This window comes from Nerophis ophidion, linkage group LG01 (genome assembly GCF_033978795.1).
Source record: "Nerophis ophidion isolate RoL-2023_Sa linkage group LG01, RoL_Noph_v1.0, whole genome shotgun sequence".
In the NCBI taxonomy this organism is placed as follows: Eukaryota; Metazoa; Chordata; class Actinopteri; order Syngnathiformes; family Syngnathidae; genus Nerophis; species Nerophis ophidion.
This window is the reverse complement of record NC_084611.1, coordinates 25,802,823-25,822,822: the sequence shown is the minus strand read 5'-3', so window position 1 is coordinate 25,822,822 and position 20,000 is coordinate 25,802,823. Positions and strand designations below refer to the sequence as shown.

Here is a 20,000-nt window from a genome sequence, read left to right as displayed (position 1 = left end):
CCCCGTGGCCTCCTACCAGTCGGACGCACCCTAAACACCTCCCAAGGGAGGCATCTGACCACGTGCCCAAACCACTTCATCTGACTCCTCTCGACGTGGGTAAGCAGCGGCTTTACTTTGAGCTCCTCCCAAATGACAGAGCTTCTCACCCTGTCTCTACGGGAGAGCCCTGCAACCCGACGGACAAAACTCCTTTCGGCTGCTTGTACTTGTGATCTTGTCCTTTCGGTCATAAGCCAAAGCTCAGGAGGATGGAAATGTAGATTGACCGGTAAATTGAGAGCTTTGCCCTTCGGCTCAGCTCTTTCTTCATCTCAATGGATCAATGCAGGGTTCGCATCACTGCAGATCCCGCACCGGTTCGCTTGTCGATCTCTTGATCTACTGTTTCCTCACTCGTGAACAAGACTCCAAGGTATTTGAACCAATCCACTTGCGGAAAGATCTTCTCACTAGCCCGGAGATGGCCCTCCACCCTTTTCCGGGCGAGAACCAAGGACGGAGGTGTCAAATCTCATCCAAGTAGCTTCATACTTAGCTGTGAACTGATCCAGTGAGAGGTTAAGCACCTGGCCAGATGAAGCCATCAGGACCACATCATCATCAAAACGGATCCCCTCAAGGCCCTGACTCCGCCGAGAAATTCTGTCCTTAAAAGTTATGAACAAAATCGGTGACAAAGGTCAGCCCTGGCGGAGTCTAACTCTCCATGGAAACGGATCCGTCTTACTACCGGCAATGCAGACCAAGCTCTGACACCGATCATACAGAAAGCGGACCGCCACAATCAGATGGTTTGATATCTCATACTCTCTGAGAACTCCCCACAAGACTTCCCAAGGGACACGGTCCAAGTTCACAGAGCACATGTAGATAGGTTGGGCAAACTCCCATGCACCCTCAAGGACTCTAAGATCTAGAGTATAAATATTGCCAACAGTTCTACGACCAGGAAGAAAACCACATTGCTACACCTAAATCTGAGGTTCGACTATCCGGCATAGCCTCTTCTTCAGTACACATGAATAGTCCTTGTGATCCCACAATAATTGGAACACACCCTTCGGTTCCCCTTCTTAAACAGAGGAACCACCACCCCTGTATGCCAATCCAGAAGCCCCACCCCCAATTTCCAAGCAATGCTGCAGAGTCTTGTCAACCAAGACAGCCCCACAGTATCCAGAGCCGTAAAGAACTGCGGACAGATCTCATCCACTCCCGGGGCCCTACCGCTGTCGAGCTTTTTGGCTACCTAGGCAACCTCAGCCCCAAAATAAGGAGAGCCTACCATAGATTTCCAGGCACTGCTTCCTCATAAAAAGACGTGTCGGTGGGATTGAGGAGGTCTCTGATGTATTCCCTCCACCAAGCCATAACGTCCTGAGTCTAAGTCAACAGCAAACCATCTCCACCATACACGATGTTGAGAGTACACTGCTTTCCCTTCCCGAGGCAGCGCATGGTGGTCCAAAATCACCCGGAAGTCGTTTTCCATGGTTTTGCCAAACTCCTCCCATGTCCGAGTTTTTGGTTCTGCAACCGCCAAAGCGCACCGCTTTGCCTGTCGGTACTTGTCCACTGCCTCCGGTGTGCCATGAACCAAAAGGACACGATAGGACTCCTTTCTCAGCTTGACCGCATATGGGATTACCACTAGGAAAGGCACCAACCACCTTGCGACCAAAGCTCCAATCGGCCACCTCGACAATAGAGGTGCGTAACATGGTCCACTCGGAGTCAATATCCAGCGCCTCCTTTGTGACATGTTAAAAATTATTCTGGAGGTTGGAATTGAAATTCTCTCTGACGGGAGACTGCTGAACGTTCCCAGCAGACCCTCACAATGCGTTCGGGCCTGCCAGGTCTGACAGGCATCATTATCGATAGAAAAAGCTCCGTCCTTCTCTTCACCCAGGGGTCCAAAATATGAGACTACAAATCTGATGACAACACTACAAAGTCAATCAGCGAACTGCAGCCTAGAGTGTCGTGGTACCAAGGGCACATATGGACACTCTTATGTTTGAACATGGTGTTCATAATGGACAATATGTGACAAGCACGAAAGTCAAGGTTTCAATGTCGTTGCCAATGTGAGCGTTCAAGTCACCCAGAAGAACAAGGGAATCACCTGAGGGAACACTCTCCAGTACTCCCTTGCGGCACTCCAAAAAGGGCGGGTACTCTGAGCTGCTTTTTGGTGAATAAGCACGAACAACAGTCAGGACCCATCCCCCCACCCAAAGGCACATGGAAGCTACCCTCTCGTCTCTGAGTTCAACTCCAACGTACAGGCTCTGAGCCGGGGGGTCAACAAGAATTGCCACCCCAGCCTGTCGCCTCTCACTGCTTGCAATGCCAGAGTGGAAGAGTCCAGCCTCTTTTGAAGAGACTGGTGTCAAAGAGAGTCCAACTAGATCTAGCCGGAACTTCTACAACCTGAACACCAGCTCAGTATTTTATCCCCCGACGAGGTGACTTTCAATGTCCCAAGAGCTAGCTATGAGTGGTGAGCACATTGGAGGGGGAATCCATGTTACCTCTTTGGGCAGTGCACGGCCGGGCCCCATGATTCCAGAGGGGTGCCCCGATGATCTGCATCGGCATTAGGGAAATGTGGGTCCTCGATTTATACTTTCCACAGAAGTACAAGACAAAGTAGGGAAAACAAGAGGGATAAGAAAGAGGGAAGGAACATGTCCGCCTTCGTTGAGAGCCAGAGAGGAGCAATTTACTCAATAATTTGGTGTCATTTGTTGGTGGATTGTGTAAAGGGTCTTCCCTAAAGACCCACCTGTATGTTACAATTAACCCTGACTACGATTCGAATCCCTGACTCCTGCGCTGCAGCCAGTGGTGTTACCATATACATAAATTAGTGTCGTCAAACAATGTATTTATTTAATCAGATCTACCATACTTTTGCATTTTGATTAATCACAATTAATATCAGTAAATTACATTACCTAATTTAAATTTTAAAAATTACATTTTTTTCTTGAATGTACGTCATTTATTTGTTCAATACATAGTAAGTTTCTTCTATAAAGTCCTCGGGTTTGTTTTAAAGTGAAATTTTGCACTGAGCACACCGGTCTGAGCATCCTCACTCAACTTTGCACTGACGTAACATTGATCTGATCAGTGACCATACTACCGCCTGGTAAGCCTTTTAGGTAAGCGTCCGTTAGGGTAAAGGAGCATGTGTGGTATTTTAATTGTTGTATTATATGTTATTACAGTACGTAAGTTGATTTTGGTACCTTCCTGCCTCTCTTCTCATCCTGGACTTGGTGTTGGCTTTTCTTCTGGGTTGACTTGTCCATCGGAGAGCGTTTCTTCTCAGTGTAGTGTTGAGTAATTTTCTGCAACTTCCCCTCTCCATCGCGTTTTACCACAATGTGGGAGAGTCGCTACATGAAAGAACCACATATGCATCGTAGCTTACAGAACTCTTGTTTTATTATAGTTTATCTTCTCAAGGCACAACACTATAAAAAGTCAATGTGGATATACCTGAAGTAGTCACATGTCAGTGTACAAGTTGTATAGCAGCGTAGATTTTCACTGAAAATGATTTAACACACATCCGTCATTGTCTAAATAGCTGACAACACAAGTGAGTAGCAAGATAATTGTACCTTGCCTACAGTAAGCATGGTAGCCTCATAGTCTGGGGACGCATGAGTGCAAGCCAGTACTGGTTGTAACATATGTTCATTTAGGGAAACTACTTCCAACATGTACTGTGACATTGTTTAAGCTTGGGACAGCATGATAACGAAAATAAATGTATAATGCTACAGGTAGAGGTGGGAATGTCTGGGTACCCCGCGATTCAATTACGATTACGATTCAAGAGCTACGATTTGATTAAAAATTTAATATTGATGCAGCTTTAATTGATGTATAGTAATGCAGTTTTACATTTCTTTTGTTTCATTAAGTAAGCGTTTATCTTTTGCAACTTTTAAAAATAGTGCATTTGTGATAACAAACAAATTAATTCCGATTACATTTATTAAATTAGTAAAAATGTGTGCAAAACTGTAACACGCATGCCCTAAAATAAAGGATCTGGTCAGATCGCTCGATGAAAATGCTCGCTGCGGTCAGCCAAATTTTAGAACTGTCTGCTCTACTTTATTCGCAAGTAATAAATTGATTATTGAATATTGAAGTTTACTAATTGATTATAATATCGTCCATGTCTGAATTGAGATTCATCTAAAAATCGACTACCGTATTTTTCGGATTATAGATCGCTCCGGAGTACACGTCGCACGGGCCGAAAATTCATAATAAAGAATGAAAAAAACCTAAACACGTCGCACTGGAGTATAAATCTCATTTTTGGGGGAAATTTATTTGATAAAATCCAACACCAAGAATAGACATTTAAAAGGCAATTTAAAGTACCGGTAAATAAAGAATAGTGAACAACAGGCTCAATAAGTGTACGTTATATGACGCATAAATAACCGAGAACGTGCCTGGTATGTTAACATAACATATTATGGTAAGAGTCATTCAAATAACTATAACATATAGAACATGCTATACGTTTACCAAACAATCTGTCACTCCTCATCACTAAATCCGATGAAATCTTCTTCCTCGATGTCGCTTCTAAACAACTCTGCCAGCTCCAAAGGTATGCGCCGCTTCCTCTTGTCGTTTTCTGCTGCATATTTCACTACGTCCAGTTTGTAATCTGCAGTACATAATTTCCTTTTCGGTGCCATTGTTGTTCAGCCCTTCTCAGTTTTTATAAGTTACCGCCAAAATTGAAATGATCCATTTTAATAGCTATGGCAGTAGCATATAGCATAGAGCAGTTAGCATCCCATGACCTACAATGCACTTCTGCCATGACCCTCCCCCACCGAATTCTTATTGGTTTCTTCGTCTCTTCCGCGAATGAGATAAATAATATTATTTGATATTTTACGGTAATGTGTTAATAATTTCACACATAAGTCGCTCCGGAGTATATGTCGCAACCCCGGCCAAACTATGAAAAATACTGCGATTTATAATCCGAAAAATACGGTAATTCCCCCGCCTCTAGCTACAGTTATACAAACTGTACACTGACTCCTCTAAAGTATATCCAAGTTTCATTTTTATAGCATCGCCCCTCAAAATACAATAAAAGGTGAGGTGTGTTAAATCTTTTTGGTTATACTGTAATTTAACCTGGTCTCCTGACAATGAATAAGTGATTCAATGCTAAACTGGCTAAATATCTCGTAGACACTCACATTTGAGATGACTTGCTGATCTTTCTTCTGCAGGCCAGTGTTGATGGCCACAGGTTGCATAATTTCCATGGTTGCCTTGCTCATGTCGGATTTCCTCCTCTTTTCCAGTGAGACGTACAGCTGATAGAGGAGGTGAGTGGCCACGCCCACCTTCTCCTGCATCAGCCCTTGAGCTATGGTCAGGTCGAAGGCGATGCCCAGCTGATGGATCGTTGGCTCCAGGTGAGTGAAATTGTTAAGTTTGGACATGGCGGTGCTGAGGACGCATTTTCAGAATCACTATGAGACAATATCATTTATATTGTGACAGAGGACAACTCAGCAACTTACTCAGTTTTTGTGAACACGCTGACATCATTAAGCATCCCATATTTTTGGAGAACCTCACCGATGAGATAACCGCTGGAGAAGTCCTTAGCGAAAGTATTTGGTTCTGAAAGGACACACACAACATATACAGTTGTGGTCAAAAGTTTACATACACTTGTAAACAACATAATGTCATGGCTGTCTTGAGTTTCCAATAATTTCTACAAATCTTATTTTTTTTGTGATAGAGTGATTGGAGCACATACTTGTTGGTCACAAAAAACATTCATGAAGTTTGTTTCTTTTATGAATTTATTATGGGTCTACTGAAAATGTTACCTAATGTGCTGGGTCAAAAGTATACATACAGCAATGTAAATATTTGGTTACATGTCCCTTGGCAAGTTTCACTGCCACTGACCACTCCACTTGACATAATTGGTGCAGTTCAGCTAAATGTGTTGGTTTTCTGACATGGACTTGTTTCTTCAGCATTGTTTACACGTTTAAGCCAGGTTTTGGGAAGGCTTTTCTAAAACCTTAATTATAGCCTGATTTATCAATTCTTTTACCACTTTTGATGTGTGTTTGGGGTCATTGTCCTGTTGGAACACCCAACTGCGCCCAAGACCCAACTTCCGGGCTAATGATTTTAGGTCGTCCTGAAGAAGTTGGAGGTAATCCTCTTTTTTCATTGTCCCATTCACGCTCTGTAAAGCACCAGTTCCATTGGCAGCAAAACAGGGCCAGAGCATAATACTACCACCACCATGGTGTTCCTGGGATTAAAGGCCTCACCTTTTCTCTTCTTAACATATTGCTAGGTATTGTGGCCTAACAGCTTATTTTTTATTCATCTGACATCACATTGACAAAGATAAGACCTTCCTGAGGTAAGTTATGTGGTCAAATGAAACAAAAATTGAGTTGTTTGTTAGCAATACCTAATAATACGTTTGGAGGAAAAAAGGTGAGGCCTTTAATACCAGGAACATCAGACCTACTGTCAAGCATGGTGGTGGTAGTATTATGCTCTGGGCCTGTTTTGCTGCCAATGGAACTGGTGCTTTACAGAGAGTAAATGGGACAATGAAAAGGAGGATTACCTCCAAATACTTCAGGACAACCCAAAATCATCAGCCCGGAGGTTGGGTCTTGGGCGCTGTTGGGTGTTCCAACAGGACATTGACCCCAAAAACACGTCAAAAGTGGTAAAGGAATGGCTAAATCAGGACATAGCTGAAAAAACAAGTCCATGTCAGAAAGCCAACAAATTTAGCTGAACCTCACCAATTATGTCAAGAGGAGTGGTCAAAAATTCAACCAGAAGCTTGTGGATGGCTACCAAAAGCGCCTTATTGCAGTGAAACTTGCAAAGGGACATGTAACCAAATATTAACATTGCATAACATTGTACTTTTCTTCTGGCCCAGCAGATCTGGTCAAATTTTCAGTAGACCCATAAATACATTTGTAAATGAACCAAACCTCATGAATGTTTTTGTGACCAACAAGTATGTGCTCCAATCACTCTATCACAAAAAATAAGAGTTGTAGAAATTATATGAAACTCAAGACAGCCATGACATTGTGTTCTTTACAAAAACAAGTTTTCATTGAGGGCCACATCAGAGTTATGGCTGCACACATAAGGCCATTTGTAACAGTATTCAGTAATATGTGAAAATGTATAAGGAGTCCCCTTATGATATTATTACACAATTGCCTATGCATTTCATCATTATGTATTTTTTACATACTACGTAAAAGAAAGAATCTGTAGACTGGCAGTTCAGTCACCAGAATTTTATCGTAGAATTGATGGTGTTTTTTTTACACCATATCACTGTACTGGAATACGGTTCCGCTTTCTTTTTAATGGTAAAATTCCAGCTGTTTTGTATCATAAAATCGATGGTTGTTGTTTATACCGTTTATTACCGAAAATATAAAAAGAGTACCACTGTTTTTTTAAAAGCAAAATTGTGGGAACTGAGCAGCTTGTTTTGTTTTGTTTTTTTTTCTTGTAAAATCTAGTCAGTTTTACAATAAATAACTTACTTTGAAATCATAATATTATATCATACTTGCCAACCTTGAGACCTCCGATTTCGGGAGGTGGGGGGTGTGGTTAAGACTCGAGTATTTCATATAAATATATATATGTGTATATATATATATATATATATATATATATATATATATATATATATATATATATATATATATATATATATATGAAATACTTAACTTTCAGTGAATTCTAACTATATATATTTATTTTATTATATATATAAATAAAATAAATAGTTGAATTTCAGACGCAACCTATCAAATACTCAGTATTAAAAACACAGTTGTTCTACTATCTGTACTGTGCTTGCTGGTTACTAAAAAAAACAACAACAATTACCTTTCACTATTTGAGTAACGTCACTTATGTTGTTCCAGAAGATGGCGCCAGTATGTGCTTTGCCCTGCCGTCTCTCGCTGTCAGCTCTGTTCGTTTTTTTGTTGTTTGCATCTATTTTCGTCTCTGTCAGCTCACTGCTTGTGTGTGTATGGCCGCCAAACACTGTTGGATCTTTGCCCCTTTCCCACTGATATGATCAACTTCGACTTTGTTTTTTTGACGTCCCAGTCAGTTTTTTCGCGCCTCGTGGTTCCTCTTCCCCGCCACCTGCGGACTGTGAGTCGGGCCCCACCTGGATTAGCTGCACCCTTGGACGTGCTGGCCCCCGCCAGGTTCGGTCTTGTGAACGCAAGATCTTTGACAAACAAAACGTTTATCCTGAAAGATTTCTTCCCTTCCCGCGGACTTGACTTCCTCTGTATGACGGAAACATGGCCAAGAGCCGGTGAGTTGCCCCTCTTAATGAACTTCTGCCTCCGGAGTGTTCCTACTTTAATTCTCTGCGGTCATCCAGTTGAAAAGGAGGAGGATTAGCAGTCGTTTTTAAAAATGACTTTAAATGCCGTCAGATCCGCCTGCAATCCTCCTTTTCAAGCTTCGAACTGTGCATGTTTGAGCTGGAGGGGGCGTGGCTTCCAGCTCCAGCTGAATTTCGGGAGATTTTCGGGAGAAAATTTGTTCTGGGAGGTTTTCGGAAGGGGCGCTGAATTTCGGGAGTCTCACGGAAAGTCCGGGAGGGTTGGCAAGTATGTATTATATATCAATTTTTACTTTAACAAAAAAGTTTGTAATTTATAATATTATATTTGTTACATTATTAGGACCGTTTTTTTTTTATTTTGGACTAATTACATAGAGTGTATGTTTCTAAACCAGGGGTGTCAAACTCATTTTGGACGGGGGGCCACATGGAGAAAAATCTACTCCCCTGTGGGCCGGACTGGTAAAATCACGGCACGATAAATTAAAAATATAGAAAACTTCAGATTGTTTTCTTTGTTTGAAAATAGAACAAGCACATTCTGAAAATGTACAAATCATAATTTTGTCGGGGTTATTTACACTTACATGACGCGGTTAATTCTACGCTATCTTTTTTTTTGTCGTTATTTATACTTTCTCAATAGTTTATATGATAGCATTGTATTTATGTTGCAATTGCCGTTTTGGCGTCATATGCTCTGTTATCTGTTTAGATCAGGGGTGTCGAACTCGTTTTAGATGGGGGGCCACATGGAGAAAAATCCATTCTCAAGTGGACCGGACTGGTAAAATCACGGCACGATAACTTAAAAATAAAGACAACTTTAGATCGTTTTCTTTGTTTAAAAATAGAATAAGCACACTCTGAAAATGTACAAATCATAATGTTGTTGGTTTTTTTTTACATTTACATGTTTAATTTTTATTTGTTGTTATTTATACTTTCCGAATATATTATGTGATAATGTTCATCAGTCAATTCATTGGTGGTAATTTTTAATCCATCAAAATAAAAAATGATATCAAAATCTAATAACAGCAGGCCCTGCGATGAGGTGGCGACTTGTCCAGGGTCTACACCGCCTTCCGCCCGGTTGAAGCTGAGATAGGCACCAGCGCCTCCCGTGACCCCAAAGGGAATAAGCGGTAGAAAATGGATGGATGGAAAATTACAGCAAGTTATTTATGTACTTTGCTCATTTTCCACGACTAGTACACTAACATAATGTGGTTTATTTTAATTTTTTTACATATGTACCATCATCTACAAAGATACAAAAACATTGCTATTGGGACATCCAGTAGACACATTTAGAACAGCAGTTTATTTCATTAAAAAATGTCGACCAATTGTTATACTCATCCCGCGGGCCGCATAAAACTGTTCGCGGGCCTGATTCGGCCCGCGGGCCGTACGTTTGACACCCCTGCTCTAAATATTCACATAACAATGAATAACAGTCTGGAAAAGGGTGCCTCTGATTTGCATATTTGATTTGTTGTTTTACTTGTTTTGTTTTTAATCAATGAATGAATCCAAATAATTAATTCAATTAATGGTACAATTATTTTTACCAAACGTGTCTAAAAAATATATCTGTATTAACAAATATTAAACATTGTAATGTTTTCTTGCAATTTTGACACTTTTCTCTAATATTTTGATCCGATAATGTCACAGGTTTAAATAAGTAAAATAACTCAAGATATGCAAATGTATACAATATTTTTAAATGCGACGTCATACTTTTTAAAATGAATGCTAAGATATTATGGTTGATGTCCTTTAACGTAGCATTCCAGATGTTAGCATTGCAAAATTGCTGCGTCATTGAGTTAGCATTAAAATAAAATATTTCAGTCCCACATACCGACAACTTTCGACAGCCGAATCTCCTCGTTGAGCCACTTGCACAATAAATCCGACATATTTGTTGTCTTTAATCCAACAACTGTACCATTACTGCTACTTTTCGTAAGTCACCTTCAGCCCTCGTCTGTAATGACACTTACGTCATCTGGAGTGGTCAGGTGGGACAAACAAACGTTTTCAGGCGGGTCTCCATGACAACCGCCCTAATTCCATGGCAACGGCCAAAGTTGCAACTCTTAAACCATTACTGTATGCTCCTGCTTCGCAGATTCGTCACGACGTGGTCCCAACCAGGTGGAAAACACAGCAGCTGCATGCGCTTTGATTATTACAATCATCCCATGTCTACATTTCTTTTAACCGAATAAAGAAATAATAAACAATTCAAAATAAACAGGTGAAGAAAATTCTGGACCGGGTTCTCGCCATGGCTCTACAAAAGTTCCAACTTTGTGCTACTTATTCGCAGATTCGTCACGATGTGGTCCAACACGGTGAATAACCACAGCAGCTGAATACTTTAAAATCATTACAATCCTCTGATGACTAAATTTAATTTAGCCGTATAAAAAAAATAAGCAATTCAAATCAAACAGGTGAAGAAAGGTCTCTACTTTGTCGTCGCCATGGCAACGTGGCAACAGGGTAGCTCTAGCTATGTGCTCAAAGAGGGCGCTAGTGGGAATAGGCGTGGCCACCTGTTCCTGGATCAGTTTACTATCTTCGTAATGCCTATGATGCTTACAGTGGGACAGACATTGGAGACTGATCCAAAATCTGTTTCTATTTGCGATTCATTCAAGGCCAACAAGGACATTTATTCTTTTTAGTAACTCTCAATTGCACCGATCCTTCACGAATACATTTGTGAATAAAACATGACTTACTTTTACACATTTGTAATTAGAATCCTATATGGCTCTGATATATATAACCATGATTATGATTAATTTGATTCAAATATGTTGAACAAAGTGACATTAAGGAATATCATACATGTGCACAATTTAACAAATCTAAAAATTGGAAGTAGCAGAGATTATTTTTGATCCTACTTCTTTTCTGTGTATTTTACTGATGATTCATTCATACCATTAGATTTACATGTTTAAATTAAGTTCACTTCCTGAGTGAAAGAAAGCAAGGTGTTGGAAAAAAATGGATACATCTGAACAGTAATAAAAAAAAAAAAACAAGCACATTGAGACTAAATATACATAATGGTCTGAGAATTTTAACTTAACTGAGTCACTCCGTACACTTCATAATTGATCCCAGTGATTGTTTTATTATAATAAAGAAATTGACTTTTTAATGCATATGAATTCAAAAATCAAAATTCATATGACATTGAAGGCGAAAAAAAACAAAGGGAATAACACAAACACTTGGCCAGACAAATTATTTTTTATTGTTTACATCAGTAATATTTCGGTTAGTTATTAGTGTTAACATTAAGCATATGCTCGGAAGAAACACACAGCCTCGTTCATTAGGAATGACGACTATGATACAAGAATGACTAATCTATGCAATATTGTAAGCATTTAAAGCATTTATTGGCGCACATTTAGTCATAGTCATGCACTGCATTAGTTTGTTAGTTTTAAAGCTTCGAAAAATCACAAGGGATAAGGTTTTTGCAGCATGGGTTTACAAATCAGGGAGTGTGTGTGTGTCTGTGCATACCCTGATATATGAACGTCACAATGCTGTGATAGCGGCCAAAATAAACCATCATCGGAAGACAAGATCACAATATTTTCAACCATTAATGCAAACATTTCGATTCTTCGGAAAGTTGACAAGTCACCAGTAAGTCTGTTAGTTAAACAATATCATTTCCTGTGTCAGCAAAGTTTCGTACAGAAAGATATCTATAAACACAAATGAACATAAACTCTAGAAACACATCCTACCTGGATTTAAAAATGGAAAAACAAAAGTTTGGCCATGTTTAAATCCTTAAAACTATATCCAGTCTTTCACGCTTTTTTAAAAAGTGTGACCTCCCTTCCAAGACAATAATACAGCTGATGCCTCCCAAATTTGACGAAAAAATTATTTTGTGGAGCATATTTTATGCAGCACTCTCACTGTAAGAAATAAAAAAATATAAAAGTTATCCTTTAACCATAAGTGAAGTTAACTTAGCAGATTTAAAAAAACACTTTCACATGATCTCTTACCGGCTCGACCAACCACTGTATTTTTTGGATTAAATCCAGTCAATCAATATTTTTGTAAAACAAAAACAGCATTACTCAGAGGAGGAGAAGGGGGTTATTGTCTCAGTAGTCAAAAAAGGACTGCCTGAAAAGTCCACCAGCATTGTCATCATCCAGTTCCATCCACCATTTTTGTAGTCACAGTAGTTGTACTTAAAGCTTGTCTGCTGAAGGCACTGAAAACACAAGTATGAAGTCACAATGACTTCTAAAATTATCCAAAAACTCCATTTGTATGCACTAATGCAGTGATTCACAAACTGTGGCACGCCAAGGAATCACTTCATTAAATATTCCAACACAGTGTTACTGTTCAAATTGTGTGTAATGTTACAGTTGCCAAACATATTAAATATGCATACAAAACATCTACCTTGTTTTAATGAACATTTAGGCCTACTATGCTACTGTATTTTAATGTTGGTACTTGGAAAGCCAAGTGTTTTCTGAGGTGGTACTTGGTGAAAAAGGTTTAGGAACCACTGCACTGGTGCAATTGAATATTAATCAAAGTGTAACAACATTCCTGGATCTGTATGGGGGGTATATAGAGATGCCAAAAAAACAGATTGCATAATTGGTAGTGTCTACATATTAATACATTTATGTTCTGTTCTATGTGGGACAGTCTTCCCCCCAAAGTGAACATTTAAGGGGAAAAGCAGTGTGGGAAAGGTGACTAATGGAAGCATTTACAATTGTACATTAACAGGTAACATTGTACATGCGACATGAATTAAAAAAAATGACTGGCCTGCAAAATATGTACATGGAAACTAAAGATTAAAGATAAAAGAAAAATGTAAACATTCAAAATTAACATGATTTGTTCAGTACATGGGTTCACGTTCTAGCTTATATCATCAGTGTCATCATCATCCAGACAATTCCAGAGCATAAAATATTTCCCCTCTTGATCGCGTGTAAAATAATGACTCATTACAAAGTGCATTGGATCGCAACAATAGCTCATCCAGAGAGAGCCACTCAAAGACAACATAACAAGACATTAAAATAAAAATAAAAAAATAAAAATTTTCCTTTGTAGTGTTTCTTATCTGGAAATATTTTTGATTTGAAATGCTCTTACTTTCAGTTTCATTAGCGTATTCATATTCACATCACAAAGAGTAACAGAAAACCAAATACCAACTAAAAGCTGCACCATTGAAAGACAACATTGTGCCAGTGCTAAATGCCCACAAAGCCACCAGATTTCCTCAAATAGTGGCCTCCACGTTGACACATGCCGTGACTCAGTTAATCGTCAGGGTAAATTAAACCCTCATTTTGAATAGACACTTACTTTATAACACCAAAAAAAGTGACAGGGATTACTTGTGTCTGATACCGTTTTGTGCCACAGTTACCACAACACACACCACCTGCACAGCAGGTGTGGCATCTGTAAAGCTGAATTTTCCAGTGAAGTTTAAAGAGCAAGAAGTTAAACAGGGCTTGGATAGAAAGTGAGTAGTGTCTACCATCAATAAAATATTTAATATTCAATATTGATAAATGATTAAATATCATTATTTTATGTATCAACCCAAAAAGATGACTGGTACTCTGGGGTTGGGTAAAGAAATGTTTTGGCCATTATATGAGGAAATACAGTATGGCCTGATCTACTAAAGATTTGAGTGTATTAAAACACGTGCAAACTTGATAGTGCACGCAAAACTGACCTACTAAGCTTGTGTGCAGAGGATTGCATCGCTTAAGTGAGCAAAATAGGGAGCGCAATCCAGTTAGTACAGTATATTCAGAATTTATGCTGATCTGAGCATAAGCACAACCACAATACCTGGAGGAAAAAACGCAAATATAATTATTTAGCATATGCAATGTGATTTATCAAGACTAAAACTGTTCTACAGGACCGGTTTTGGGTCTTTATTTAGTCTGTCTGAATGTGCGTGCACACTGGCGGTTGAGCAGAAATAGCTGTGAGAAAGGAGACGCTGCAGCTCCGCCATATGTATGCTTGTCATCATTTATGGATTATCAAAAATGAAAATATTAGACTTATTGTCTATTCAGCAATATCATTTTATAATTTTATAGCTGTTGAATGGCTAAAAAGGGCCCTCTTATGCAAAATCAACTTTTCTTATCTATTGGTACCTGCTGTGGTGTATTTAGGATCTCTATAGTCCCGAAAACTTGAAATCAAACTGTAGAAGCATTGCGGGGATATTTAGAAAATAATATAGCCTTCTTTCCTTACAACTTCCGACAAACGAACTGTTTGGAGTTTGCTCCTATTATGATGTTTTTGCAGCGTGTGATGTCAGTGGATTATCCGCTGCCTTGCGTGTTTCCGCCATTGTAGTCCACGCTGTAATTTATAAGTAATTTTTTTTTTCTGTCCTGTTGTGAGGCAGACTGGCTCGCGGATTTACATGCGTCCTCGGCTGTTGCCATTTCCAATATAAAGTAGGGTATAGTTTTAACTTATACCTGTCAGTAGAAGCAATATGGAAGCACTTAAAATACAAGAAAGTAGAAATGGAAGCACATACATAAGACCACCCACAAAACGGCACAGTCTGAAGAGACGATCAGTAAGCAGCTTGAAGACGGTCTATAAAACATAATCTGAGCTACATTTTGACCAAAGAACCACCACTAAACGTTATGTAGACCACAAGTTAAGTGTTTTCGATCTAGAAAAAAATCATAATAGGACCTCTATAAGGCATACTTGCCAACTTTGAGACCTCCGAATTCGGGAGATGGCAGGGGGGCGGGGGGATAGTGTATATATTTTCAAGTATTTCTTAATCCATTCATGAATGAGTATATCCGTTCGGCCACTGAGTTCAATGGGGAAGTCTGATCTACAAAATTTGCAGGCAGCATACCCCTTCCCCTTCGAGCTGTCCTGGATGAACTTAAATTATTTTTTCCAATCATTTTGGAACTTGCAAGCGTACTTCTTCTTCTTACTCGTCATCGCCATGTCTCTTTTTCGTTCTTCTGCTTCGTCCCTGCTAATTTTTTCGACATTACTACTTGTCAGCACACTAAAAAATTGCGTTTTATTGTAGATCGCACAGCAGGACTGCTTCTAAAACACTAGGAAAATGTGGCACATAACGGTCTGCTACATGTTTTAAAACATAGCAAAATGCGCCTTGTAGGAGCATGATAACAAGAATGTGCACTAAACGAGTGTCTCCATGGTGAAAGCTTTGTAGTACGTGCAAAAACCTCCTTTAAATAAGACGGTTTGCACCACTTTTCAATTGCATACGAAATCTTACTAGATCACACGCAACACGCTCACTAATAGTACATGCAATTTTAGAATTTGCACAAGCTGTTTTGCATGAGGTATTTGGATCTTAGAAGATCAGGCCCTGTGTGTTCATATGATATACCTGTGGTCACGGTGCAAACTGCTACATCCAAATGGAAATTATATTTTGTCCTGTGAAGCTTGTTTGCTGCATGTCACTGGTAATGAATGTAAAAGTGTTAGTTGCAACGACCAATGAGAAGATATCATGGTTTTGTGGAGAATATCATGGTTTTGTGGAGGTCAGCAGGTTGGTAAACCAGCTTGTCGCAGAAGACGACTGCTGATGTTTCTCCTCTCGGTACTCCTCTGACTCGTCAGGGAGGAGGAACTGGGTGGAAGCCACAGATGTGGGCGACCCCAAGTTAGGAGCCAGGCATTCCCGTTCTCCAGACTCCACAGGTGAGTCCAAATGCCAGGACCTTTGGGGTTTGTAGCCCCCAGAGCTGGCAGTTTGGGGCTCATGTGGAGAATGCGTCAGAAGTGCTTCGTCGCTTGATGCTGTTGTTTGCGTCTGAGGGCGGTAACCATCTCCACCCAGACACATTTCGACCTGGTGCCCTTCGGAGGTGCATTGAAGATCCGTCGGGAAAACCAAAGATGACGCTGAAGTCTGGATCCCTGTGTAAGTCACATCAGTGTTACCAGAGTCCAGTGAAGACCCAGAAGAATCAGAGGAGTCCGGGAAACGTGGCCTTATGGGACGTTCATCAATCATTTGGTTGTAGTAGCGTAATGAAGTGGGCTCATCTGTGTCCACCGGCTCGTCTCGTATCATCTGCTCCTCTTCCTCCTCGTCCTCTTCTGGAATGCCGACAAGGACTTCTTTCATTGAGTTGAATCCTGGCTTTTCCTCGACATGGATCATATTGTGGGGAGATGACGTCACATCCAGTGGTCCCTGTCAGGCCATGGACAGTGAGCAAACACTTCAATAAGTAACATTATCGAGTTATGTTATCAAAGAAGACGTAATTCGCATTTCATAGTTTCTGGTCGTCTTAACAACATGGCAGAATCATCATGCTTTGTTTAAAATACCACAAAGATCAAGAATTACAGCACACTTAAAACAAACTGTCATATCACATTTGGGCTACAATATTAATGGCTTGTTTAAAGACAATTTCTGACCATATGCAGCAAACCTTAAACTACTTGTGTAATTTCACACATGATGGGTGGGCAGAGACCCAACTATGTACATATTAATAATTAAGAAGTCAGTTTCCTATATTATTTCTCCTTAAGGGACACCTATGAAATGTAATGAGCGTCGAAGAGTTGTATCACAAATTGTGCTTAAACAAAAAAACAAGGTAGTTTTTTTTGCCAATTATTGTAGTTTGCAGTGGTGGACAATCATCATATTGAGAGCTGTTTTCTAGTACCGTATTTTTCGGACAATAAGTCGCAGTTCTTTTCATAGTTTGGCCGGGGGTGCGACTTGTACTCAGGAGCGACTTATGTGTGAAATTATTAACACATTACCGTAAAATATCAAATAATGTTATTTAGCTCATTCACGTAAGAGACTAGACGTATAAGATTTCATGGGATTTAGCAATTAGGAGTGACAGATTGTTTGGTAAACGTATAGCATGTTCTATATGTTATAGTTATTTGAATGACTCTTACCATAATATGTTACGTTAACATACCAGGCACGTTCTCGGTTGGTCATTTATGCGTCATATAACGTACACTTATTCAGCCTGTTGTTCACTATTCTTTATTTGTTTTAAATTGCCTTTCAAATGTCTATTTTTGGTGTTGGGTTTTATCAAATAAATTTCCCCAAAAACTGCGATTTATAATCCAGTGCGACTTATATATGTTTTTTTCCTTTTTTATTATGCATTTTCGGCAGGTGCCACTTATACTCCGGAGCGACTTATACTCCGAAAAATATGGTAGTTTGCATACCCCATTTAGGAACAGGAGATGGGTATTAAAAATGTTCTCATTGTGATGCAATGCAATTTTACACCAATTCAAACTACAACCAAAAAAATCTCAATCAAAACTTTACTGTACTTTATTTAGGGATAAGTACCTTTCACATTTGAATCGATACAAAACCATTTCCTGGTAGCTAAGATTTGGTACTAATTTTCGGTCCTTTTGTATGCGTTTAAACATGTTGATGTATGTTATTACTTAAAAATAAACCTAAATTATTTTTCATTTAACACTGTGCTGTGCTGTCCAGTTGCTATCTTGTTGTCTTACACTTCTGTGTCTCATTTGCAAGTACTGTTCTGTATTGCACCGACTTGTCCAGGGTGTACACCGCCTTCCGCCCGAATGTAGTTGAGATAGGCACCAGCCCCCTCTGCGACCGCAAAAGGGAATAAGCGGTAGAAAATGGATGGATGGATAAATAGTAGACTTTGGATTAAGTTGCAATTGCAAGATGTTAGATTGCAGTAGTGTATAGAAGTAGTAATGTGCCAGTTTCTTTGTTTTTGTTGAGTCCTAGAAACGGTTTATACTGTAAGTATTTGTTACACACCAGCTGTTTGATCGTTACGTGTATTTAGTTGTAAGTTTGGTTAAAACATTTGGAGGTGTTTGAGTTTGAGTTTATTTTGAACATGCAAGCATACAACATGATACATCACAATTTCCAGTTTCTCTTTTCAACATGTTCGAAAAGGAGTAGGAAGAAGCAGAGCTTATTTAATCCTACCCCTTTTCTTTTACATAACAGTTGCTAAAACGTTTGTTCACTTCCTGTTCTCAATGTATTCACAATGTATACTCCATAAGTAATAAGTAATCACAATAAAAATAAATAAATAAATAATTGGTGAAGTAAGTTTTATTCCATACGATGAGATAAGTAAGATTATTTTGAGACTGAATGGGTGAATAAAATCAGAATGTTTATATCATGGTTCTTCTTTTTTGTACTTTGTAAACACTTCCAGTTTGAAGAGTTTCTTGAAGTGGATGATATTAGTACATTGTTTGATTGCTTTGCTTAATCCATTCCATAATTTAATTCCACATACTGATATACTGAAGATCTTAAATGTTGTACGTGCATACAAATGTCTTAAATTACATTTTTCTCTAAGATTATATTTATTTTCTTTTGTTGAGAAGAATTGTTGTATATTCTTGGGAAGCAGGTTGTAGTTTGTTTTGTGTCTAATTTTAGCTGTTTGCAATTTCACTATGTCGTGGAATTTCAGTATCTTTGATTTAATAAATAAAGGGTTTGTATGTTCTCTATATCCAACATTATGTATTATTCTAACTGATCTTTTTTGTAACACTGTTAGTGAATGAAGTGTACTTTTGTAATTATTTCCCCATATTTCTACACAATATGGTAACACTAGTGAGCAGTAGAGAATATAAAGTAATTTTTGGTCTAGAACATATTTGGCTTTATTCATTATTGACGTATTTCTTGCTACTTTATGTTGTATATTTTTTACATGAGATTTCCAGTTCAATTTTTCATCAATCATTATACCTAGAAATTTGGTTTCATTTACTCTTTCTGTTAAAATCACTAATACCAATCTTTAGCATGTCTATGGCAATTCCAATGTAAACTAGCATCATGAATGTTGAGCCTTATTATACTCTTGAGCGCTTTCTTCTTGCTTTGTTGGTATGGGAAATTGTAAAATTACCTAGTGGCAGTCATGCCGAGTCCACTCAGATCCCTGGCCAAGTGAATTGCAACCAGACGTGACGTCACGTGCAACAAAGGTATGGAAATATGGCACCGTTTGATTTTACGTGAATCTGTACCTGGTAGTATCGATAGACGTCAGTCGGTACCACTAAAAGTACCTAATTTGGTAGCAATCCCTAACTATCTATTTAAGTTGTACTTATGGACCTAATATTGTAGTCATAAATATCAAACAGAGACATACCTGTGTTCTGGTCCAGTCATCGTTCAGTTTAGGCTGAGGGATGTCCGGATAGAATGCTGTCTTTACCCTGAAGACAACAAAATGCGGAGTATATAATACTATAGTAACACCATCATCAAATACATAAATATTACCAATCACTTACCATTTACGTTTCTTATAGCAAAGAACAGTGACAATGGCTAACAATAACGTTGAGAGACCCAGAGAGGCCAGTATTTCCAGGA

General features: G+C 39.1%; 2 protein-coding genes across 6 annotated transcripts in view; both read right to left on the bottom strand.

Annotated features, from left to right (window-relative positions):
- spef2 (sperm flagellar 2) overlaps positions 1–10,900 on the bottom strand; it is a 44,979-nt gene extending 34,079 nt beyond the window's left edge. For 4 of the 5 annotated variants that reach the window (XM_061899626.1, XM_061899631.1, XM_061899647.1 and 1 more), the window contains exons 1-4: positions 10,341–10,476; positions 5,595–5,697; positions 5,265–5,520; positions 3,264–3,413 (exon numbers count right to left, since the gene is read on the bottom strand). In XM_061899626.1, the coding sequence (XP_061755610.1) occupies positions 3,264–3,413; positions 5,265–5,520; positions 5,595–5,697; positions 10,341–10,398 (567 nt within the window). In that variant the 5' untranslated portion in view covers positions 10,399–10,476. The other variant, XM_061899639.1, reaches the window with a different exon arrangement.
- An 830-nt stretch (positions 10,901–11,730) lies between these two features.
- Positions 11,731–20,000, bottom strand: part of lifra (LIF receptor subunit alpha a) — a 55,059-nt gene continuing 46,789 nt past the window's right edge. Inside the window, exons 16-18 of the mRNA XM_061899617.1 lie at positions 19,919–20,000; positions 19,774–19,840; positions 11,731–16,775 (exon numbers count right to left, since the gene is read on the bottom strand). The exon at positions 19,919–20,000 is cut by the window's right edge and continues 12 nt beyond it. Coding sequence (XP_061755601.1) covers positions 16,101–16,775; positions 19,774–19,840; positions 19,919–20,000 — 824 coding nt within the window. The 3' untranslated portion in view covers positions 11,731–16,100. The remainder of the gene's footprint in view (positions 16,776–19,773; positions 19,841–19,918) is intronic.